General features: G+C 40.2%; 1 protein-coding gene across 4 annotated transcripts in view; it reads right to left on the bottom strand.

The window, feature by feature from the left end:
• Positions 1 to 26530, bottom strand: part of LOC148655355 (anoctamin-4) — a 121668-nt gene that overhangs the window by 44202 nt on the left and 50936 nt on the right. For 3 of the 4 annotated variants that reach the window (XM_088645930.1, XM_088645927.1, XM_088645928.1), the window contains exons 4-9: positions 21513 to 21713; positions 18217 to 18353; positions 17387 to 17545; positions 8571 to 8671; positions 3458 to 3502; positions 1172 to 1303 (exon numbers count right to left, since the gene is read on the bottom strand). In XM_088645930.1, coding sequence (XP_088502056.1) covers positions 1172 to 1303; positions 3458 to 3502; positions 8571 to 8671; positions 17387 to 17545; positions 18217 to 18353; positions 21513 to 21713 — 775 coding nt within the window. The remainder of the gene's footprint in view (positions 1 to 1171; positions 1304 to 3457; positions 3503 to 8570; positions 8672 to 17386; positions 17546 to 18216; positions 18354 to 21512; positions 21714 to 26530) is intronic. The other variant, XM_088645929.1, reaches the window with a different exon arrangement.

Here is a 26530-nt window from a genome sequence, read left to right as displayed (position 1 = left end):
GTAGTCTGCAAAGGAACAAGTAATGGGTTTATTACTTCATTATACAGGTGTCCTGAAGAAGGCTTCACAGACGAAACCTTGTGTTTTCTCTCTTCTCTTTTCAGATTGGAATAAACCTACAGTATTACTTGTTCCTAAAATGAAAGATATTTCACTTCATCTTTCTCATTTTTTGTTAGACACTGTTTTGAAGGAGAAACCTAAAGCATGATGCTGAAGTGGTATACTAACATGCTCTCCTCAGATAATCCCTAATTACAGATAAATGACTCCCACACATTTCTTTAAATTCCATTAGCATCTCCAGACTTCCTTTCTTCATGCTGCCTGATGTGCTGCCACACTCACAGACGAGCCCCTTTGTTTAATTTAATACCCTGCACTAGGAACTGTCTGTGGATTTCCAAACACACGAGTGTCATCCACAAAGGCTGCAGTCTGCGACTATGAAGCTGTTGAAGGCGAGTGCACGACATCTGGAAGAGTATTATTTCAATATTAATTTATTTTCCTTTGCTTAAACCTTCTAAGACTTGAAGCAGCATTAGATAAAAAATACAGAAATATAAATAAAAAGTACATTAAAATTTAGTTTTGATCGCAGCCTGGGTCAGAACAGAAGGTGTTTTGTAATATTAATGTTTTCAGAACAACAATGAGTGCAGTGCATTCTGATTCCACCTGTGTGCAGCTGTACATATGTTTCAAAACAGCCCTGCAAATAATCCCGGCATCGTTATAATGTCAAATTCTTGGACTGGTAAAATGGAAGATGCAGAGGATAAAAACCCATGAGTTTTTAAGCGCAATCTGAAAAGATAAAAAACTACACAAATGGAGGTTTTTGTGACAGTATGAATGATGATTCATGAATGGGTCTGAATTCCGTCTTCACATTGGGGTGCCTCAGTAAGACTGCTCACTGCTTGCTCAAATACTTAAAAAGCAGAATCCAGATTTCAATAGCAGTTAGTTTAAGTAATTGCATAAGGTTCGATTGAGTCATATTTTCATTCATCCTATCACACGCCTCCCTTTTCCTGGGTCTTGTAGCAGTGTAGCTTGTTCTAGACATTTGGCAGGGAAGGAAGCTGCTGAGGATGCACACAGCCCCTCTGGCAAGAGCCAAGTGAGGCTGCCGCCCAGCTGTGAGGAAGAGCCAGGCACTCACTGGTGTATCCTCTGCTGGCTGAAGGGGGCCGTGTAGCTGTCGTTCTCCTCCAGATCCGGCAGTGTGTCCTTGTCGAATTTCATTGGCTTTCGGGGCAGCCATCCTCGAAACCTGCTTATTCTTTTCTCCATCCTGCCTCAGGGAGGGGGAGAGGAATGAAGAATGCATTAGCGATCAAACAGGGCCTCCGACTTTTCTGAAAACCTGCAATTTCTCCCTCGTATTTGCTGCATACATTTCTAGACCGCTGATAAAGAAATAGACAGGGGGTCATTTTCAACAGCTTCAGTGTAAGCAAAGCTTAGTTTTTTTTCCATTGTTAGTAGCTTTCTCACAATACTGAATCACGTACAGTCACTGAGGTACAATTGTTGTCCCTTCTCTTCCCTGAATTTTAAGCAGGTTTAGGAATGCTGATGATAGGAACGCTGCCCACCCACACAGACTTCCATATTAGTACTGTATATGTACCAGCTACTGTATTTCTTTTAATACTCATTAAGAATTCACATTTATTGCTGTCCCATGTGGCCCTGTTTGTACTGTAGTCAGACTTTGAAAAAGATCAAACACATTGAAGTTAACATATCAAGCTTTTTTAATATTCTTATTAATCACTACAAGGAACATTTTGCACTTCCCCTTTGGTATTACCAAACATTACGATTGCACTTCCAAAAAATACCATTGCACATGGCTAGCGCCTGGGTGATGGGTAGCTCTGGGTAATTATTCCATTAATGAAACTAATTCCAGAAAAACGTAAGTGTAGTAGTAGCTGTCTGTTTTTAAGAGGGGTTGTATTTCACGGTTTTAAAAACGGGACAATTTTAGGTCTTCAAAATTGCCTTAGAGAATGTACAGTTCATCGCTGGCAGAGCAAACATTCTTCCACAGCTCTTTAAAAAAAAACTGCCTTAGCTGATTTGGCATTTAGGTCACCTTCCTCTCAATCAGGAGATACAGTATTCGGCTGCCCGTGAAGAAGGCGGCAGGTCGCTAAATCCTTTTGTGACGGCTGAAATCTATTGCAACAGAAAAACTTCTGTACGTTGCTAACACTCCTCTAAGGCTTAAAATCAGACAGCTTTTTCAAAATTATGATGTCAAAAACGATTGGGCATTGTGCTTCATGTCCTTTTTACTCCCATGCATAATTATACTTTATGGAAAAAAGATTTTTTTTCCTAGGGGAAGAAGGAACAGCAGCTTTTTTAAATGTCTGTGTAGCTAAGTGACTGTAATAAGAACATTTATTCTAAAATAAGGGTGGGTGGCTTAACTTGCTCTGAGCCTAAAGTGGGAGAAACCCTCAGAGACCAATTGCTTTTACTACAGTCTATGTCAAATGCACTGTACATAAAGGACCAAGGCAAACCACTGTGCAACATCTTGTTCCTTTATATGCTTTTTAACTGGTCATTGTGCTGTCACTAAATATTTGATAACAGAGAACGAAACTGAACCAAGGTAATTTAATTTAAAGTAATTGTACTTAAAATGTTCTCAAGCATCAGCCATTCAAGACAACACATTTGTTTTCCACTTAAATTGTCATTATTTTCTGCCCATGCAATGCATCCTTCTCCATTAGGCTACACCAGGCCTGAGTGGGCTTGGGCCCCAGTAAGCTGGCTGTGCAGTCAGGAGAGCTCCTTCAGCACATGCTCACTCTCCTGTACAGGCATGTTGGGATTTTCAGCATGAAAAAACAGATGGAAATGATACTTTTCTCTCAGTTCCCTGGAAATAAAAGTAGCTTCTTGTGACACAGGAGCCACCCAAGCCAAAAGCTCCATCTCACACTTCCTGGTGCCATATTCCCAATGTAACATACTGTACTCTACATCTGAGCAAGTACGGTACATTAAATTAGCACTTCAAATACCCTCAATATCTTCTACTGAAAGTCGCGTGGTGCACCAGTCCATAACCATACACATACTGTAGCCTTGGATTTTATTTAGCTACAATACAACAGCTCCACCACCAAGCTCTGTTCCTCCATTCTAGTAAAAGGAGTTGCATGCTATTGTTTGTACACGTACTGTACAATATACTGAATACAGTATAATAAATATAAATTCTAAAGTAAATCTGAACAGACTGTTGGTTACACTAAAAAGCCCATTTTTTTCTGAAACATGCATTCCCACCACCAATGGAATGGAAACAGAGCGATGGATATGTATTGTGACTTTAATGAGAGGGAGCTGAGGTGCTTTAGGACTCGAATTTCAATAGATGCATTTTCCACAAGACACAGAGCATGCTGCTTTCACCAACCTGCTCATGAACTTGTACCGCCGGTGCAGGTAATAGATTTTTCTCCTGGAAGAACAGCAAAAATGAAGCCACTCGAGAAGAAAACCCATCGTCAGTTACAGTAAGAACTAGCAAGGAAGGAAAGGAGATTGAAGACAGAAGCCTGTAAGAAGGCAGACTAGAGGGAGAGATTAAAAGACCACTTATGAGAAAACGTGTGCCAGAGTGATTAGGACTCCGGTGAAGCGCTGCAAAGCCATCTCAATGTCATTTTCATGGAGAGGTTAAGGAAATCATCAGTAGAGGCTGTGCAAAACTCTACCTGGAGATCATACAGCTACTGACATTCTGGGACAGCAGACAAATGTTTCTCATTTTGCCTCACTGTCTCCCAGCCTGCTAGGAACTCTGGCCCATGAACATGGGATAATGACGCATGCAGAACAAGGTAAGGCAAAGCAGAGCCTTCCGTGCAGTACAGTATATAAAGCAGGATGTGTATTTGCTCAAAAACCTTTTCTTTTTGCATACATAGCGTTCTGTCCAGGCTCACATTGTCAGCAGAAAGCAAACGGAACGCCTCGAAAAACTAGACACCTCCTTGCAAAGCTGGCGTTCGTCACTGAGTGAGTCTGTAATCATAACACTTTTAAATAGTGCTTTATGTTTAGAATCAACACAATGTGAACAGACAAAATGAACACATTTTTTAAACACAATTAGAAGATTCTGAATATTCAGTCGTCAGCCCCTTTGTTATCAATTCACATGCAGAAGGATATTATGAAAGGTAAGTGAATGAGTACAGTGGCCTGTGTCCGTGTGTAATCAAAGCAGTTTTACTTGACTTCAAAGTAAAAACATCCATCTATGTAAATCCCCTTAGATATTGAATTTCAAGCCACAACTAACCAAGGATGAAGTGGTAGAGAGGCACAAATCAGGAGAAGCTTATTTATCCCTTTGAGTACAGTGAAGTGAAATATGCATCATATCACCCAGATCAGTCGGTCTGCCCAAACTGAGTGGTCAGCTGAGTGGCAAACAGGTTTGAGAGGCCTCTGTGAAGCCCACAGTGACTTGAAAGATTTGTACAGTTCTATTTTTGACATGGGAGCCACTGTTCGTACACTGACACTGAGTGGACCTGTCTGGACAAGCGACAGGAACTGAAAAAAAGACCCATCTTGAGATACTGCTGACATGTGGCAGAAGGTTTCTGATCAGACAAGACTAAAGTGAGAAATGTTTTTCCGTGGCAGACTCAGGTCAGCACCATGAGGGTGAGGCTTGGAGACTGCAGTCCCTGAGCTTTCCCAATTTAACTTGTAAGAACTGTAGCAATTTTGTCAAGAAGAACAGACAAACTTAGAACAACCCACTGTGCAAGCAGGTCTATCCAGAGAAATTCACAGTACATACTGTCAAGGGTTCTTCCACCAAGAACAGGGTCTGAGTACTTTTTCTGTATTCAGAGCATTTTACTGAATGTATCATCTTTGTAGGTTTTGCTGGGGTTCACCCTGCTTCACATACAGTATAACAGTGTTTAATTTAATTCATTAAATTCAGTGAGTTAGAAAATATGCAGTGACTCACATCATACTGAGTCTTTCAATCTGCCATCTATCTGTTTCCCCCGAATTACAGCTGTTCAGGCTACAGTATGTTGCTTCTGTCTTAAATTTACTGTCTACTCAAGGTTTAACTTTTCCACTCGTTGTGTTTTAAAAGAAAGCAGGGATATGAGTCTGTGTCAATACACAGGACGGTCTTTGACATTGCACAGCTGTTCCTTTTCAGGTCATCCTGTAGTTTGGCTCTAATTATTTTTACCAGAACCTTACTTGTAATAGAGTTCAGACATATTAGTCTAGAACGATTTGGTTCAGTTATGCCACTCCTTTTAAGAACAGGCACTATATTCACAATTCTCCAGTCCTTGGGTATTACCCCTGGTGTCTGTCAGAAGAGTTGTGCTAATAGCGTCTGTGTAACATTTCTTGTTTCATTAAGTACAGCTGGGCCTGATATCATCGGGCCATGGAGATTAAATAACCTTGATTGACTGTAGTAGCCCAGATACAGTACTTCTGCCCAAAGCATGCTGTTGACTCCTTCCTTAGTGAACACCAGAGTGAAATACTCTAAAAAATCAGTTATTTCTCCTTCGTTATCTAGACATTTTCCATTATTTACAGGATACATTTTTCCTGTACAATTACAGGAACCTTTCATTATTTATTATTAGCCTCAGTTGCAATATCAGTTTCTTTCTCTTGACCTTTCTAAAATCCCCTTTTCCGGTGCTTGTGCTTCATTCTACTCCTTTTCTTAAGGTGATCCTGTTTTTCCCCCCTGAAACATTTTAGAAAGTACACAGCAGGTACTGTACTGGCCTTCAGGTTCACTCTGATCAACAGAACAAACCTTGTCTGCGATCATACTTTATACTGTAACTTACTGTATGTAACACTGTTTATAAAGGCAATGTGATTTTTCTCAGATCCTTCTAACTAAAAAAGCAATATGTACTGTAGCTCACCTATCCAATTTCTCAGTGATGGCCTAGCTGAAAGAGAGCCCCTTCCACTCTAAGGTAGTAAGTAAGAAAGTAGAATACGAGATGTTCAGTACAGTAGCTACTGTACATGGTCCTTTGCACTGCAAGTTTGTGGTCTTCATGACGGAGGACTCCTAGTACACGCTGGCCAACAGAAAGACCTGACCTGTTCCACGGTGCAGTACGAAAGGCAATTCACTCTTAGAAACAAAGTCTCTGATAATATCCAAAGAGGAAACACTCTTTGAGACTTTGGATCTTCTTTAAAAACAAACATACTTGTATGAAAGCAATTTGCTGCCAGGGTATTACAGTATATCCAAGAGGGGACACTGTAAAACACTCATTAACAGCAAACTGTGAAACTGTGCTACACACAGAGATGAACAAAAAGCACAAGAATAAACATGCACAATAAACATTTTTTATTAATCATGGATAATCGTGGATTATTCATTAATTCAGATAAAAAAGTCTGGTCATGTCTATATAACATAGATAGATAGATAAGACTTTATTGAACGTTTGGGGATTCATAATATTGCTTGTGCATTCTTTGTCCAAATAATGTAATGGGAAACATTATTAATCCCCGAGTCCTTTATTAATATTGCCTGCAGTAGCATAAGTCAGTTTGCACCACTCATTTAAACTCACGAGAGTTTTGCCAACAGCGGCAGTAAGAGAAATCCTTTATATTGTAGGTACAAGATGTCAAAGAGAAATATAGAGATGCAGTAGCTTCCACAGTGTCCCTAGTCTCCAGCCTTGCAGTCTGATATCATCCTTATCCCATTTAAGCAAGGAATTCTTTAGTTTGCGGTCTCCACTCCTGAAGAAACTAGACGGATTGAAATTGCCTTATGCTGTCTACACAAAGCAATTAAGTGAAAGCAGAGACTTCAAAGTGATTCCCCAACATTCCTCCCTCTACATACAATACATCAGAGACCACACCACCCGGCAAATACCAGTAAGAAAAAAATGAAAGAAGGGATTCACTGAGCTCATTTACTTTATTTTCAGCTGAGCCTTCCTTTTCTTTAACACCCAATGATTTTCAGGAAAACGGTAAGAACTGTGCCAAAGTCCTGCAAGTTGTTAGGCTTAAAATTATCAAGCTAAATGCTGGCGATATGGAAGTTTTGGAGATTTAAATCTATTTTTATAAATCAGCTGATAATGGTAACAGTCAATTGACAAAGGTCCTGTCATTTGTAACCTTTCTTATGTTCTTGTAGATCCATGATACAGAGTTCATTTGTAATTCCATACATTTTTGGGGGTGAAAAACAGGCCTAAACTAGAGGCTGTAGTTTAGAAAACGGTGGAGGGGAGCAATGATATCAAAGAGATCAGCTTCAGATCCATGAATGACACACGAAGCCATCCATAATAAAGAAAAGGAAAGAACTAGACTCAAAGTATCACCATGCAAGTATCAAGCTTTTAACAGATTACTTTCTTTATAAGGTACCTTATACACACCAATATAAAATGTACGCATGGGGAGAGACATTTAGAAATCTCTGAAGTGTCTTTAGCCTCCTTATACTGTATACTGTACACTGACTGTTGCTTAAACCACTACAGATACAGTAGGGCTTTATTACTACTTGTCTGTGCAGTAGACAACACATTCAATAAGAACAGAAACAGACATGCTTACTCCGAGGACCAAGTCTGCACTAAACCCAAGCTGGAGTTATGAATAATTTTGTTATATAGATCTTTTTTCACCATTAAAGGCTTACTATTGCCGATCAAGCAAGAGGCATTGTGCTGGTAAATGGCTGGTTCTACTTCTATACTTCCATTGTATAATAAAATCTAAATTTTTAAGAACATGTATTTTTTCCTATCAACTATTTTTCAAGTTTCTCAGGGTTAGGATTTTGTCGTGCTTACACTTTCTTTTGCTCAAGCTCACTGATGAATGTTTTCTAAATTCTTCTGCTATTTCCTTTTGTGATGCTGTATTCTGAAGTTTCCAGACAGAGTAAAATCCCTTTTCTCAGTCAGGATTGTAACAGGGACAAAGACAGGAGGTAGCCGATTGTGAAATCACACTGGACACATTCTGAAGATCAAAAAGCTTTTGCAAACCTGGGGTTTGACAGGCTTTGATTCATGCCTTCGTCAATAAACGAAAAACAATGAAATTCAAAACACAGGGCTACCATTGAGCTCAGCGGGACTGGCCAGCAGACCAACATCTGCCATTGCCAGTGGTCTGCTTTAGTAACAGAAATAAGCAGTTGACTCACCAAGACTCCATTCAATCCTACAAATAGTCCTTGTCAATCAACCTGTAGAACTTTCACAGAAATAACCAATAACAGGCTATTTATTAAAAAGCTGTGGTTAACAAAGTGTTTAATACAGATTAGAACACAAACTCCGACCTTACTTAACACAGGATTATTTAAAAACAAAAAGCTATTGCCATTTTTTTCTTCCTTGCTCTGAATTGAAGACCCTCAGAATTCACATCTAATGACAAATTAAAGTATGATGTTTACTGACTTGAAATGGTGGCAGCTGAAGATCAAGGCAGAAATTCACACCTACCTGAAAGGCATACGTATGTTCATTAGTTCTGCATATCTGCAAAGGACTTCCCAGGGGGCATGTAACTTCAGAAATATGATATCGCTGTTTGTTAAGGATGACTGCAACAAAAATAGAGACAGTATTAGACATGCAAAAAATGTAATAATTGTAGCATATTCAAATTATTTGAGCAGATGTTCTTTATACACTTTACACGCTTATAAAGTATACTTTATGTGTACTTTATAAAAGATATAATATACCGTACTGTATATTATTATATACAGTATATAAGATATATGTTCTTTGCATACGCAGGAGAAGTTAACAGAAATGGTATTAATGAGGAACATTAATCTAAATATTGGATGCACTGCACAATATTTCAAGTCTAAACTGTACTAAATAATTATTTTAAGATGTTTTTGTATCTTTAAATAAATATGCAATCAATTTAAAAAAATATGTTCAATTTGACCATTTTGGAACACAGATGATAATGACAATTAAAATTTTATAAAAATATTATAATCCCATGAATCAGGGCTGCCAGTTAAACAGACCACCCCAAGCTTTGAAGAAGATTGCTCATAATTAGCAAAGCACCTTTACAAAACTGTTTTCACAGTAAGGAAAATAATGGTTTACCTATGGTAACAGAATTCCTAATTCTGCCTTAAAATAATCAAAGTTATATCCTCAGGTGCAGGAATCTATTATGTGCTTATTTACAGTACATTATTCCCCAAGAGCTATTCAAGGAACGGATATTTCTACAGCATGTGCTCAGTACTTTCTATTTTAGTATTTTAACTGTCAAATAAAGGGTAACGCTGTGACTTGTGATTTGGCTTGAGTATCAGTAAGGTTTCAGCGGTGTGGAAAGAGACTAGATTTAATGCAAATGATGGGATCATTGTAACCTGAAGCTAGAAAACATCACGTCATGTGACACACGTGTTTTTGTGCTCAGATGCATTCAGAAGACATTGCTAGCTCTCAAATCAGCTTCAGCTCAGCGGACCTCACCAGGAGATGCCAGAGCAATCACACTGAAATGATTAAATGAACAAGAGTGAAAGAAAATGATCACTTATGTTCATAAGTGAAATGGCATGATGAACACCAGCATGTCTCTTTTTCCAGTCCATAAGGCAAGACAATTCGGCATTAGCTTTGCAGCAAGGGTTTGGGATAATCGTTATCACTGAGCTAGAATAAATATCTGTTCCGTGTGTATCATAGCAATCCTTAACTCCTCTAGGGATATTAGGAGGTGTCAGGTTACAGTAATGCCACACAAATAGGCTCTGGCTAAATTTAACACCTGGGAGGTACATGTAGGTGCTTGGCCTCTTTGTTACACCACTGCAGCACTTTTGCTTAGAAGCAGAAACGCAGAAGACAAACAAACCCTGCTCACTGGACAAAAGTGTTGAGATAAAAAAAAGATTATTATATGTGGCAAAATTGTATTTACTGTAGCTGCAACATAAATCATATTTAGAAACACTCAGAGTTTATACCAGGGTTATACAGCCCTGGAGATATACAGCATCTCATGGATTTCATTCCAGCCAAGCTCTGAATGAACCTATTTTGATCAGCATGATTTCTGCTTATTGATTATTTAAGGCTGCATATAAACCCTGCAGGAAACCCTTCTCCAGGACCAGGATTGCAGAAGTACAGGAAATAACGAGAATAAAACTTTGTCTTTAAAAGAGGAAGATTACTTCAGGGCTGTGGCACTCTTGCCTCACAGCCTTCGGGTCCTGCGATTGATTCAGGCTGCATGTTCTCACTGCGTTTGTGGGGATTGTGTGCTTCCAGGATAGTTTGGGGTTGCCATGACCCTTACTACACAAAAAAACAATTCTTACACTTTTATAGCGCTTTTCTGGACACTCCACTCAAAGCTCTTTACAGGTAATGGGGATCCCCTCCACACCCACCAGTGTGCAGCCCCACCTGGATGATGCAACGGCAGCCATAATGCACCAGTCCACTCCCCACACACCAGCTCTCAGTGGGGAGGAGAGCAGAGTGCACCAGTACACTCCCCAAACACCAGCTCGCAGTGGGGAGGAGAGCAGAGTGATGAAGCCAGTTCAGAGATGGGGATTATTAGGAGGCCATGATTGGCAAAGACCAGGAGGAAATTTGGCCAGGACGCCAGGGTAACACCCCTACCCTCTTTGAGAAACACCCTGGGATGTTTAATGATAATGGAGAGCCAGGACCTCGGGCTTTACATCTCATCCGAAGGACAGAGCCTTTTTACAATATAGTGTCCCCGTCACTATACTGGGGCATTAGGACCCACACAGACCGCAGAGTGAGCGCCCCCTACTGGCCCCACTCACACCTCTTCCAGCAGCTTTTTCCCAGGAGTCTCCCATCCAGGTACTGGCCAGGCTCACACCTGCTGAACTTTCTGGGAGTTGCAAGGTGATACAGCTGCTGGCTTGTAACAGATGAGGAAAGCAATTAATAATGTTACTAATATTAATATTACATTTTCAATGTGTTGGACAGCAGGACCTGATATTTAGGGCTACATATTTCCAGTTCTTATTTTCTTACAGCACTGCCTCCTTTAAATCTTCTTTATTTACTCCCTTATCATAGACCTTAAAATAGAAATATTCACCCTGCATGCCGGCTGCACAATGCACTTGTCTTTTCAAGGTCAGAATGTTGCCTACACAAACATCAATCAAGGGAACATCAAGACACAGCTTCCCAGAATTCTTTAAAGCTAGAAATGATCCTCCTAATTCTGCACCAATCACAGTACAGTATATTACTGAGACCTTTTCACATCAGCTAGCCTGCCCCTGTCAGCCACGTGACTTATGTTTTTGATTTTGTTCAGATTCCAGAGTTGGGACTCAGAATTAAATAGGGTCAAGCAAAGACAAGGGCAAATAATTTCAATGTGAACGGTTCCTGAGAACCGTTGGGCTAATTTAATACTGCTATAGTGACAGAAGCTCATTTCCAGTGGAAAAAGACGAGTTCCCTCACCACACACACCAGACTTCTTCAGTACTGTGTGGCAATAGAGCCTGTATTCGTGGAAAATTACAGAGTGCTTTCACTGGAGAGTTTGGCCGTAGTGCTGTCCGTGGATCTCTGATTTAAACTGCACGTTGAGTAACCTCAGGTAAGCTTATGACAATGCACAAGTACATGTGTTTGTTTTTCAGCACCATGGATAGTTACAGCTACAGCTCTTTCAGCATTTTGAACTAAATGAAAAACTCAATAAATATTGTTACAGCTAGAGGTGACTAGGAAGGTTTAAATAAAGTGTGTGACACCTGGCAGAGTAAACACTCCAGCTTCAAAGCAGAGAGGATGTTTGCTGAGATGTGGGGAGTCCCTTGAGCAAAAACAATTGTAAAGTTTACTTCAATATGCCTAGGTAATAATAATTGCTAACACTTATACAGCGCTTTTCTGGCCACACCACTCAAAGCACTTTACAGGTAATGGGGATCCAGCCCCACCTGGATGATGCGACGGCAGCCATAACGCTCACCACACATCAGCTATTAATGGGCAGGAGAACAGAATAATGAAGCCAGTTCAGAGATGGGGATTATAAGGAGGCCATGATTGGTAAAGGGCAATGGGAAATTTGGCCAGGATGCCGGGGTAACGCCCCTATTCTTTTCATGAAATGCCCAGGGATTTTTAATGACCACAGTCTCATCCAAAGGTAGCGCCTTTTTACAGTAAAGTGTCACTGTCACTATACTGGGGCATTAGGACCCACATAGACCGCAGGGTGAGCGCCCCCTGCAGGCCCAACCAACACCATTTCCAGCAGCAAGCTTAATTTTTCCAAGGATTTCTCCCATCCAAGTACTGACCAGGCTCACACCTCCTGGGCTCCAGTGGGCTGCCAGTGGTGAGTTACAGTGTGATATGGCTGCTGGCATATAATTAAGGTACAGTAACTAAATTGTGGGTTGATTGTCAATGAGCACTCCAGAAACACACAAAATAAGATCATTTTAAGACCACAGAAGAAGAGAAGAAAAAGGGAGAGAGAAGAGAAGAGAGAGGAGTCTGGAGGAGTTGGGACCTGAAGCTTGCACCAGGCAAGAGCCCCCCCTTCACGATCAGCCAGACAAACCTGACTGGAGCTCAGTACTTGAACCTTGATAGAGAGAGCTTGCCATTCTGTGTTTTAGGGAACTTGGATTTCCTGGGTAAAAGATGCGTCAGTGAGAAATGGCTTTCCTGCTTGTGGGTGCAGTTTTAGAATAGGGATATAGGCTCCCATTTATGTTTTGGCATCCGGGTTTGCAGAGAGAGAGAGATTTAATCATTTAACATTTATTTAGAAATCGGCTTATCTTGTATTATGGCCTCTGTGGGTATTATTTAAGAGTTCAATACTTTGTAGCAGTCTGAGGTTTTCTCTGGGTGATTTGGATGTTTGGCATCTGAAACGCCTTGTCTGTAAATCCTGTAAATATATTAACTTGTGTGTTGTATGTTTTTTTTTGTGTGTAGCGTAGTGTTCGTCTTGTCATTGTTAAACATTTGTTTAACCAAGTGTGTCTTTTATTCTTACTCCTCTCAACAAATCCGTGCCAGAGAATAAAGAATTCACGTGCCTCTGATCATACCGTTTGGGGGTATAACTTTGGGGGTAATAAAAAAAATATTTTATATATTGACTAAACTGCTCTGTCAATTCCTGAACTTCATCATTTTCCTAACCCCTCATTTGTAACAATATTTTCCTTCATTTTAATCTTATAGAAAATACAAACAATTGGATACCTCTGGAGACTAAAATGAAGATAACATATGGATTATCCACGTAAAGATCCGATTTACCTCAAAGAGTCTCACGGATTAAACAAAAATCCCAGTTTAGTCAAAACAGCATCTTGAACTGTAGAATTAAATTCAAAACTAAGGACTTTCTGTTTTCTGAGGTGCATTGACAGGTCTTGCTTTTGTGGTCACCATTCTTTAACAAAAACTAATGATAAGTCAGATGTTTCAAAATCTTGGTCTCTTCCTGCTTCACTAGCAAAACATAATACATAAAAGAAGCAACACAAAACAAGCAACATCAGACGATCATTGCGATGGTAGTGTTCACAGTAGAGGGGAACAAGTGAAGGTTTGTTCCATGCTGAAAAGAGAAGAAAAGAAACACCTTTTTGGCTGTGGTGCCTTCGGGTGTGAACTACTTCATACTGGAGAGGGTCTGTAGGACCTATGACTGAGTCCTTCATTTGAGATGAACTTTAAACATTAATTTAAAATAAATAAATAAATAAATACAGGTACTACCACTGAAATGTGCTCCTGATTTCTTGGATTTAAAATCCAAGAGATTCAAAACTGAAAATCCATGGCTGTTCTTGTGAGAGTTGTGCTGCTAACTCTAGTAGCTCAATTTCACACAGTCTGACCTCCCTAACCTGCCCCTTTTTAGTGCTTTCTCAGTTCAGCACCTGATCTGCAGGGTAGTGGGGCTTCTGGTGTAGGATACAGTATTTACCAATTTACCACCTTCTTCTGGACCTCTCATCCATACGTTAATAATGAATTAATTAAATTCAAACAGTGATGTACTGTACAGTACAACTATAAACAACAATTAACAATTTATAGTGAGGAGCTCTATCAGCATGTATTGACTGCAAAGGAACAAGTACAGGTTAATTCCATGCTTAAAAATAGAAAGAAAAGTAGTCATACCTGAGGAAGGCCCAACAGCCAAAATACTGTGTTTCTTTTTGTCTACTTTTCAGCGCGGAATTAACCTTTACGTGTTCCTTTGCAATGAAGAGAACTGTTAACCATAATAGTAAGATGGTCTCTGGAAGTTAAAGCAATTTAGACATGTTCTGTTTGTATTTTATCTTTCATTACAGAATCTTTACTGAGACTATGATATTTTTATGTGTTTTTGCCACAAGATAACATTCTTTTTCATTGCCCAAATTGTAGTACAGTAAATAAAATGTGCATACATTTTCACAATTTTACAATATGACAACGATGTATTTTGGCATAATATCAAGATCATCTGCCGGCAATTGAACAAGGGCTCAGTGGTGAATTGCACTACGCCAAAAGGCCAGGCCACCTGCCACGGGACAATTCAATACCATCCAGTTTTATTAGTATTAAAGTTAGAAAAAAAAACACCATTATTAATAAATACCAAGTATTATTTATCCAGGAGACCTCAATGCTCCTTTACTCCATGATTATTATTATTATGAAAGTTCGGTATTACACCATATAATGTCAAAGGTTTAAAAATGTATTAAAAAATTAAATATGTCCACTTTGCTAAAGAAACAATATTCTTAATGGGGCATAACACAGTGTTTAGCTAGAAAATGTCTTATTTTCAAGTCACTTCCTGTCAGTAAACTCCCATACAACTGATTGGAAATGCACAACAATACAGGAATTGTATATAATATATACTTAACAAAAATGAATAGTGAGACCTGTACCTGAGGACACCTCACAACTACAGAGAAGGTTATTTAAACATTCAGCATTCAAAGGGAATATCCAGGAGTCTGGAAGATGCCACCCAGCATGCGTCATTATCCCTTTCTTGTGTCTGAGTCTGTGCAGCACTGCACATACTGTACAGTCTACCCCACCATTACAGCACGATTCAGCTCTGCAATTGGGTGACAATTTTAGAATTGTGCTAATTGTACAGAAAACCGGTACTCTGCACAGGATGCTGCAGGTACAGATATATAAAAGCAATGTAACAGCTGCCTCTATTCTAATGTAATTTGTGTTTGACTGTATTTGTGAGGTTTAATGTATATTACCAAGGTAATACAGTATGTTGCAGAGCCAACCACTGTTTTCCTGCATTGCATTTGCACCGTGCCATTCGATTCTAATTTGATTTACTCAGCAAATCAAGACACCGAGGTTCTGTGGTTATGTAGGATGACTTATCCTTCATCCTCTTCTATTATTCTCATTGATATTTGGCTCACACTATTATACAAAGTGACTTAAATGTGTAAATCACTTACACATTAGGGGATTTTACCGAAGCAGTCTGAGTGAAATACCTTGCTCAAGGGTACAAGATTGGTCACCCAGGATTGGAGCCCACAGCCTCAAGGTTAAGAGGACATGGGTCCTAACCACCCCCCCCACACTGCTGCCTTCACTGCTACTGTGGCACAACGCTCGGTCCTTTGTTAATATTTGTGAGTGCAAACAACCATAAATAATTTGGAAACACCAAATATCCCATGATTCTTTTGATGGTTTTTGCAACACACAAGCTGCTATGTTCTCTTGGAAGTCTTACAGGACTGGAAGTTTCAATTTCAGGACACAATAATGGAAAATAAATAACTGGGTATTGGTCTATAAACACTAGATATTGTGCACGTATATACACTGCGCAAGCACAAGATAAAGCAGCTGGTACAAAAAGATGATCCAGAAGTATCTCCTTTCATAATATAATCCTTGAAGAGACATTAGAGAATAATATTCTTTATAGCGAAAACGGCCGTTTCCATCTGTAATTGTTTTCCATGTGTCTTCACTGTACCCAACGGATGAAGAGAGACCTCTATATGATAGATTAAGCTCCACTTATCTGTGATGTGTGCCAAGAGCTTGGTGGCATGTGATCCTTCTCTAAGCCAAGATAAAAGGGAATTCCACATGGTGGGCTGTGCTACAGACCTGAGGACCTGCTTCTGAGGCTTGACTGGGACTGCTGTCGGCAGTGTAATTGCAACAGCCTGTAAGAGTACATGAGTGTACAGTACGTACAGCAGAACATGAGAAAGGCTGCAAACTCAGCCCATAATATAGTTAGAAGGTAGTTGATCCCAAGATCTTATCCAGCCTTTCTTGAAATAAGCCAGTCTACTTGATTCAGCACCATGGCTGGGGCAGCTTGTTCCGCAACCATTTGGGTAAAGCAGTGGCTCTTGTTCTTGATTTTCAAGTCACTTTCATGGTGCTTCCTGTGTTGCTCCTTTTTCTCTGATGGCTACAAACTGTTAAATGGCAGCTTTCCTTAATAAATCAGCCAGTGCTCTGGGCAGCTGTTTGGAATGTGTGCATTTCCACATGGGGTAAATTATTAAGGCATGGTGAATATATGGTAGTAGGCTTAGGTCAATATCACTGTTATAATATTCTTTTCCTTTGCTGAAAGTGGTTGGCTTTGTTCTCTTTGTGTATTTGTTACATTTTATTTTAAAAAATGGGAAAACGCCTGATGTTTAATCTACGCAGCAGTGTGTGAGCATCCCTGATCCATGCTACCACAACCAGACATCTTCCACAGATCCTGACTGGCTTTTGTGCTTTGAGCAGCAGGATAAAGGCATGAAGTAACTGGAATAAATGAAAGAATGAACAGGAATAAATGGTGTGGGATTGATTGAGAGGTAAACCTGTTGCAGTGTTCTTGGTTGTTTTATTACTGTTCTGAGGTTCTTTGCTGAAACCAAAATTAAAAAAAAAACTTCTAAAAAAAGGTAAAAAAAAAGATCAAGGCAAGAAGTCTTGACACATTCCTGTCCTGTCTGGGCACTTATTTCCCCATGAAGAAAATGCAAATATTTCTTTTGGAAGGCCATTGCCTTATGAGACATTTTGACATCCATTTCCATTCACCTGCTGGAGCTGCTCTGTTGTATAACCTTCAATCATTCAGTAGATTGCTGATGGAGCTGTATTTCGGATGTCAGCACGTGCAAATTAGTTTTACAACTGTATTGCATTAAATCCACCCTTTTCTAGGGTCTTCCAACCTAGTGGAGGGGATTTGAAACATTTACCTCTTTTTCCATCTGCAGTCCTTCTGCTCGGATGTTTCTCTCAAAAACCTCCCTTTTTTCTGTCTGGGGATTGGACTTTCTGTAAACGAGGATATAATCAATCCGACATTTCCCATCCCTGAAGAACAGCCCACTCGATTTTCTTTTTTCCTTCACTCCCTGCAGAAAGAAAACACAGAAAAAAGTGGTGAACAACTGAGGACAGTTTATCCCTTTTTCTTGCACACCTCATTTTCTGATAAGGGTATCAGACAGTCTGAGGCAGAGACGGTACTCCTAATATCTCTGTGCTGTATCAACGGCTGAATCATTTTGAATCCTTTTTTATACATAGCTCAGCCTACACATGAGGTTTTAATGATTCTTTGAGTACCAGATTTTTACCTTTTGCATTTCTAACTTCTATAACACTAGTAAATAAATCACGGTTCTGAGAAACACGCAGGTGCAGTTACAAATGAGACCACGCCATTTGGCACTACTAACTCATTCCGTAGTCACTAGCTAAGTGATCCCAGGATCAGGATTGTTGAGTATCATCTTCAACAACATGGCTGAGGAGCTTGTTCCACTCTCCCACCATCCTTTGTGTAAAGAAGTGTCTCAAAATCACCTTAACTATAAAGGCTCTCCTGCAACCCTGCATTGGATAAAACTCTAGGAAACAGGTGGGTGGATGGAATAAACTAACTTGTCAATTCCCTTGTCTGAGATCACTCTCGTGAAGCGCTCACAGTTCGGGTGCTGACTGTATTTCTCCCCGGAAGACCTCTCAGGGCAGTAAATGCTGCTGTTGGCCTGGTCGAGGAGCTGAGTCCTGCAGCACTCACCTCGGCGGCTCCTTCCCCCCGGCTGGCCTCCTCCGAGGTACTGGTTAGGGTTCCAGGGTGGAGCAGCGAGTCGTCATCCTTGGATGGGCTGTTCACTCCCTCAGACTCGTCCAAGAGAATGTTGACGTCTTTAATGGCTGTGAAATAGAGGGAGCAGGACGGTTTCGCTTCTAGAAACAGCTGTTTTGAGCCCATTGAACCACTTTGCCAACACCGACACGATCCAAGGCCCTGATTAACTCCTACAAAACTGCTGCAACATATCACTCTGAAGGAAACCTTTTCCAAGTATCCAGGGACCCTGGGGATAACAAGGCCTGCAAAGTGATTCATCACGTTTGTTTGAAAGTAGATGGAAGGAATGCTGGCCATAGATTGTGAAGTTACAGTACCTACATGTACATAACACTGACATGTACTACAGTAACACTGCAGAGGTCTAAAGGGAATGTTAAAAAATGCTAGAAACACATCACATTAGCACCTTTCTTAGAAGACGTTTGAAGACTATGATTAATATAACATTATGAAATGACAGTGACAATGCTTTATTATCATATAGTTTTCATAAACAGCAGTAGACCTGTATCTCGACATGTAATCATTGTTGAGCAGTGCCACTCATTTACTTGGCAACAATCAAAACAATAACAATAATAATTACAACAACTCCCTTTTCACCCATGAACTTCCTTCCCACTTTATTCCAGCAAGTCCCATCCTTCTCTCCAGCTCACATGATCAGCAGACATGCAAATAAGCTGCTTGTGCAATTAACAACCGGCCACAAAATTAAGTCGTCCATCATGGCCAGCTGGGACACGACAGAACCATAATCAGTCACGGCGTTTCAGTAGGAACCAAAGCTTGGAGTCTGTGACGAGAGCTACCCCTTCACTGTGTGGACACAAATCTAGTAGCAGCTTCCTGGCAGCTGCTCCTTCCAGCGGCTGTCTTCTCATTGCGCTAACAACGCTGCTGCTCCACATCTTTAGGGACCACCTGAAAGCAACTACAGGAGTGCCACCATAAAAAGGCAACAGATCTAAATGAATCTACTTTACTGTGGCCATGTGGTATGTATTGTAGACAAAGCAAATAAAAAGACAATTCAGATAATAGCAGTAAACAGAGTTAATAACAATAGGTTGGATCCTAGTCTCACACACATCAGCCACATACCTGGGTAAGAACCCAGGATGTCCTTTTCCGCATCCCACATTCCCCCAACCGACTCCTCATCTGCATCCTCACAGATCCTATAACAGAGCAGTGAGGGGGTCTGGGCCATCCATTCCCTCAGACAGGCCAGTCTCTACCGATTTCATCCCTCTAATTATACTCATTAGGACCTACCCCAACTACAGAGTAATGGATAAGATCAAGCAAGAGTGACATGATAAAAAAAACAACAGTTAATTTACGGCACAAAAAATGAAGATAATGGAGCACACACTACAGGAGTAAAACCTACAACATTCCTCTGCTGACAGCAAACAGAGTTTTGGTTAGTAAAGAAGAACCCAGGGAAGATTTTATAGTAGACGCACCAGGTGAGGCTGTGGCTTTTAATTTAATTTAGACCCCTCAGTTATTTTCCTGTTCTTAGATCCCACCCCAGGGAGAACAGACAGTTGTGTTTTTCACAGCTCGGCTCATAGTTGTGCATCCTGTGATCAGCTTGCCTACACATCACTTGTCCTACTACACCTCACAGGCACCACAGCTCCAGCAATTGAGGTAGCCAGCAGCCCTATCACCCTGCAGCTCCCAGCTGCCAGCCTAATGAAGCCCAGCGGGTGTGAGCCTGGCCAGTACTAGGATGGGAGACTCCTGGGAAAACTAAGGTTGCTGCTGGAAGAGGTGTTAGTGGGGCCAGCAGGGGGCGCTCACCCTGCGGTCTGTGTGGGTCCTAATGCCCCAGTGTAGTGACGGGGACACTACACTGTAAAAAGGCGCTGTCCTTCGGATGTGATGTAGAACTGGGGTCCTGACACTCTGTGGTCATTAAAAATTCCAGGGTGTTTCTCGAGAAGAGTAGGGGTGTAACCCCAGTGTACTGACCAAATTTCCCATTGGCCCTTACCAATCATGGCCTCCTAATAATCCCCATCTCTGAGCTGGCTTGATCACTCTGCTCTCCTCCCCACTGAGAGCCGGTGTGTGGAGAGAGTACTGGTGCACTCAGCCAACTGGGCTCTGCCGCCTGGGGAATCGGTCACAGCTGACTAGTGATGCCACCTACACTGGACCTGTGAAGCCAAAGCTGTGATCATTTGATCTCAATCAGAAGCATGCTAATCAATTAATGGCTTTGATATGTCCTTTATCTTGTTACAAATATGTTATCTGCAGCATCTAAGAGTTACGCCTGCTTTATCTAATCTGCACCTTTTCTACAGCAATGTTGTTGTGCCTTTGCTGAGTTATTAATATTTCCGCAGCCTTGACTTTGTTAAACAAGCCGTCCATAGCAAGACAAAATAAACACCTTTGTAGTAGCTTGTTCTTTCTACTGAAGCAAAGCAATCAAAGGCGGAGTTTTATTAGCTGGAGTTCGCACCTTACTGGACACATAAAGCACCCAGAAAAATCTAAAGGTCGATGCTTCTGATTAATTTATTTTATTCCCAGATTCTACTGTTTCTGAACAAAGCTGATGTGATACATTTCAGTGAGAACAGTTGGAGCTTTAATCCTTCCTATGGAGATAGAGGCTTTCATTATAAACACCCTCCTTACAAATTTCCCCATAACACACAGTTCCTGATTGATTCCAAGGTGATGTGTATCCATACTCCCAGCACAACATCACTATATTTCACCAGGCTACCGTGTAGAACCATTTACTTCAGAAAAAGTCTTCTCAAGGTATTTAAAGGAACTGAAATTGCAACAGTGAGACTGAAAGACATACTACTTTAATTAAAAACATCACGCATAGAGACAAGAGAAATCAATTAAAGACTGTGAAGATATGTGAAGCTGTGGAGTCTTTAGTTCAAAGCAACAGGCCTGATGGACGAAAACACTGTCAACAGCGAGCACAACTGCAGAACACACAAGCAGTAGGTTGGTTTATCGACTCAGTGATCAAATAAAAAAAGGAGTTTGCTGTTGTAAAATGTATAGTTTGAAGGGTATCATCCATGACATGCAAAAGCACATTTAAATGCAAAGCAGTTCCCCAGGAGACGTAGGTTCGAGAAGGTGCTGCGCCCCACAGGAAGGCAGGAATTTCCCATCCTGCTGGTAGAGCAGAGCAGAGCGAGCTGTGGCAGTCCTGCCGCACTGACCTGGGTGCGGCGTCTTCCCGTTCGTGACTGCTGGCTCTGGAGACCCCGAGGATGACTCTTCCATGGTCTTGGGCGTCCTCAGAGGAGGGAGCGAGGAAGGCCTGGCCACAGACACGCGCTCTGTAGGGAGAGGGCAAGGCGCGCTTCTTCGCTTGTGGTTGCGGAAAAAATTTTCAGCCCCATGAATAGATAAACTTTTACCTGGAATAAAAAGCAGACAACGTCATTATTGGTACGTTACGATAGACCACTGACTTGTTGCTTGATTCAAAATACATACCGCCCTTTGGCATGAAATAAATAAAGTCCTGCCCAGAGCCTTTACTTGTAACATTTTAAATCGCAATGAATGACTTTTCCATTAAAGAAACATTAACAAAAGCGCAGAGCAGTGGAGGAGCTGCTGAGCTTGTACAACACGTTTCTTAATTGTGACAGTCAAGATGATTGAGTGGCCAATAAATAGAAATGTTTTATTTTGCATTCAGCACAAAATGAGACAGACCAGCATGCTGCTCTGGCTTGCGTTATCTTGGGATTGACTTGCACTGCAATTACTTGATAGTGTACTTTGCACTCAAACTAGATACTGTTTTACAAATGAAAACCCGCAAAGCCAAGAGACACATACTGTACTACTGTATGGGTCAGGTAGTTCCTAATGTTTGGTGAGAAAGGATAATGAAATATAAGAAAACTAGAAAGCTTAGAAATGAAAGGAGTCTATCTGAGCCATCTAGCCCATTTGGATTTCAGTAGGTAAGAGACCCTAGGATCCTATCTACAGTAGCAATTTGGGTAGCTTGTGCCACGTCACCACAGCCCTTTGGGTAAAAAAACACCTCCTGTTCTCAGTTTTATGCACATCCACATATTTTCACTAGTGTCCTCAGAGTCATGTTCCACTGTTGCTTATGACATGAAAAACACTAAGGTGACATCATAAAATAATAAAAGCATCTAAATCAGGCATTTCTTGAATGAAGTCAGGATATCAGCTTTAAGCTACAACATTATCCTTTCCTGGCTACCTGCCTGCTTGCAACCTTATGTAAAATTCTCATTTTGAATAATGAGAATTTCGGGGCCTCTCGTAGTCATCTCTGTTTGAGAGTAGGGAGGTTCAGTTGTAACAGTGCCTCTGCCTGTCAGTGTAAGACAGCTCTTTGAGTCTGGGAATGTATGTGCCCATTTGTCTAAGGTCTGATTCCAGAACAAGTGTTTCTAAATATATTCAAATCATGAACATGATCAAATCTGAAAAAGAAGATTCTAAAGGAAGTCAAAACATTTGTTCCTAATTAATAATTATAACACAAAGTGTAAATCATATTACAGAAGACATACAATATCAATTACGCTATATTATTACTTGTGTTATGTTGGATATTAATATCACAGTGTCCAACACAGAAACTGCAACAGTAAACAGAAACCCTACAGTTACATTAATACTTAAATGTCATAGTCACAGTTAATAATTCAGCGAAACAGGCTATAATATTATCATGGTGTAATGTTGAAACAGATTTCAGCTCGGAATGTTTTCAGAAAAAATAAGGTTATATTTCCAGTTCAGCATTTCTAAATTATTTACATCCTAAACCTCCATCAGTCCATTTTCTGAACCCCTTTATCCACTAGGGGGTCACAGGGGGGAGCTGGAGTCTATCCCAGTAAGCAACAGGCACAGGCTGGGCACACCCTGGACATGACACCAGTACATCATGGCACACACAAAAACACACACTTTCACCGGGGCCACTCTCCCCAGAAGCCAATTAACCTACCAGCATGTCTTCAAAGAAACATTTGGAGGAGAACCTCAGATCAGCTTCTCATTACCAAATGACCGACAGTGAAGCGGACCAAGTGGCCTCTTCTCGTTTATTTATATTCAAGGTATTTACGGTATCCATACCTTTGAAAGTAAATATGCCCACAGCAGGTCTTTGTGCACACACACATGCAATCAGTGATTCTTTTTCTTTTAGCAGGGAATAAACCTTTACCTTTTCCTTTGCAACCTATGCATGCGCACACAGCTCCCTACTTGAACTTCTTCAATAAATTCAGTGTAGGACAACGTTGAAGTTTGAATTCTGTCCTGTTGAAAACCAGCTTACGTCGTCTGAAGAGGCACTGTGTCACTGTGCAGTTGGGGTGGGAGAAGGGGGCAGCAGGTTTGAATCCCTGTAGGGAATGAGTTGGGTATATTCATAGGCCACATGTACACATACTATCCAGGAGAGTTAGCAGTGATGAAATGCCATATTTAACAAATGAATATTATTTTCTGATTTAAACACGATGAAGACTGATCTCCATGATCCTGCTATATTCCCTGGTTAAAACAAAAAGAAATATTGGAATCTGACACTACTGTGCCTTTGGTTCTTCAGCAGCTCTTATACAATACACTATTCTCCTTGTGTTTACCATTCACGAAATCACAATTTAATTACTAATTAATTTACTTTCTCCTCCATAAGAAATATTGCCTCCCAACCCTGAATTACAATAGTTACATTCACCTTCACACACACCAAAGAGCTCTAGCCTTATGTCCAAAGAGATCGGTTTGATGTTATTTATGTAATCTGTAAGCATATACAGTAATACCAAAGAGGATTGCAATATAACACAGCTGGAACTATAATTGCTTTTACTTTACAGTAATCTTAGAGTTTTTATAGAGTAATTAGCAATTGACCCTTTAACATTTATGCTTTTTATTCTTTTATGTTTCACCGGGTGCAAATAAGCTGTAAAAATAAAAGCTGATCTCCCTGAATCATGCTGATCTCTTTTTGTTATGACCATGTTTCTTTGAGCACATTAGCATAACAACACAAAAAGAAATAGTTTATCCTAAGTGCAATCACTTAGTTGTGATGCATACTAAGTACTGAAATAAATTTTCATCAAACATGTTTTTTTTTCTTTTTGAGTTTTTAAATTTGCTGGGGTTAAATGTCGTACCAAGTTAAATGTCTAGTATGCTACTGTTGACAGCATAGACAAATGAGGCAATAATCACAGCAAACACAATGTTTTTGGCACAACCAACTCTTTAATTGTCTGATTAATTTACAAATGCTCAAGTAATGTCTGGTTGCAGCAAGGAATTAAATTGCAGTGAGTTAGAAGGTTTCTTGTGGGAGTCTCCACACCCGGAAGACAGAGCAATAGAGAAACACAATGTGAAGCTAGTGTCTCAGAAGGCAACAGACTTTGTATCTAACTCCTGTGCATGAATGTCAGAGACATCAGAAGATCTCATTTCGTATGAGACACAGTCTGACAATTTAATATAATTTTTTTAAATACAAGAATACTATCTGCTCAGGTTGCAATGTTACTTCACTCTAATGATCGGCTAGGTCCTTCCTCACATTGTTGGGGGAAGAAGCAATCTGCATATTTGTAATCTATGCCTCAGATTAGAGAGTAAATACTAAACATACTTCAGAAAGATTGTGTCTTCCTTACCAGCAAGGGATTACAGTGACCCAATCTAACCAGACCCATCTGATTTCATAACAGCTGAAGAACATGGGAAGGGTAACTGGCTTGAGCCACACAGAAATATGTAAGCACAAAAACCGCTGACTAAATATCTGACATGCTGAAGGATTTTGATGCATGTGCTGTACATGGGAAAGTAAAACCATGAATGTATCATCTAGACAGTGACGAATGGATGTGGTTTGTGCTGATAAAATGGACAATGATTCCAGGCACATAATTAACTCTTTTGCAAATAACTGTTGCCCATTAGTCCATCTTGCCCACATAACTCATGCCAAAACAAACCTGTGCAACTTGATGGACTAAAATGCTGTCCTCTTTCCTGAGTAGTAAATACAAATTAGAATATGTTGTGTTGTATTGCACATCATTCAGTTAGTTCATGTGTTCTGCGTTCTGACTTTGTTTCCAAGTGATATTTTAAATATCTACTGTACATGAATGTGAAAATAAAAATAAAATCAATCTTTCCAAACTTAAACTTTCACAATGCTGCATTAACCCACATACAGTAAGTAATATGCATGGGAACATACAATATAGCTACAGCACATACTGTACCTAGACACTATGTTGATTGCAAATGTTTCCTGAATATTAAATTTTCTGCCACATTGCAGTATGCCAAGAAACAGCAGTGCCACGAATGGCAAACTCCCAGGTAAAAGTAACAGAGGCACTGCAGATAAAGAGAAATGACACAGAAGTCAGAGTGGAAAATTCCACTCACGATCATTTCCTCGTGGCAAAGATTTAGAAGCCTGACCAAGAAAGATAAAGCACTGGGAAGAGCCTTTCTGTCTTCCCCTGTCTTCCTCTCTCACCTGCATGAATACTAAATCAATAAAAAAAGCCTGCTGAACTAGTATTTGTCTTCTCCTTTCTAATGATACTTTGCTAATGCTTTTGTTGCAGAGAGCAAAACAGACCAACTCATATACAGTTCACAGTACAAGGGTAAGGAGGGCATTAAGTGTTTTTATAAGACTTTCTATAAAAGATTCCCTTTACAAATGTAAAAATCTACTACTGTACATTAAGCTTGCCAAGAAAAGTGGAATTACACATTTAATTTCACACTCGAATCTGTGTTAGCATTGCAGCACATTTTTCATATTACTTGTGATTCAAAGGTAAAACATGTAATATGGACATAAAATATTATTTTCCCATCCATGCAAGTTATGTCAGACTTTTATGTATAACCAAAGCTGTTTTTCTGGTAAGAAAACATACAGGACTATAAATATCTGCCATAAATCATAATTTGCAGCTAACAAAAGCTACAAAATAGAAAGCCAATAAGGTGAACAGCAAAATGTTGAAAGCACCTGCTGTTATTTTCAGGGGCTCTAGCTTGTTAAAATGTATTCTATAGTGGGGCTGAAACAGGATTTTACCCTTTTGGGATCTCTTTCAGTGGATTTTGTTTCAGGTCTCTCCCAGAGCCCATGAGTCAAATACCATTTTCACAATGAGCAGACAAC

The sequence above is a fragment of the Lepisosteus platostomus genome, chromosome 9, assembly GCF_059453375.1.
Source record: "Lepisosteus platostomus isolate fLepPlt1 chromosome 9, fLepPlt1.hap1, whole genome shotgun sequence".
Taxonomy (NCBI): domain Eukaryota; kingdom Metazoa; phylum Chordata; class Actinopteri; order Semionotiformes; family Lepisosteidae; genus Lepisosteus; species Lepisosteus platostomus.
This window is presented reverse-complemented; position numbering and strand designations above follow the sequence as displayed.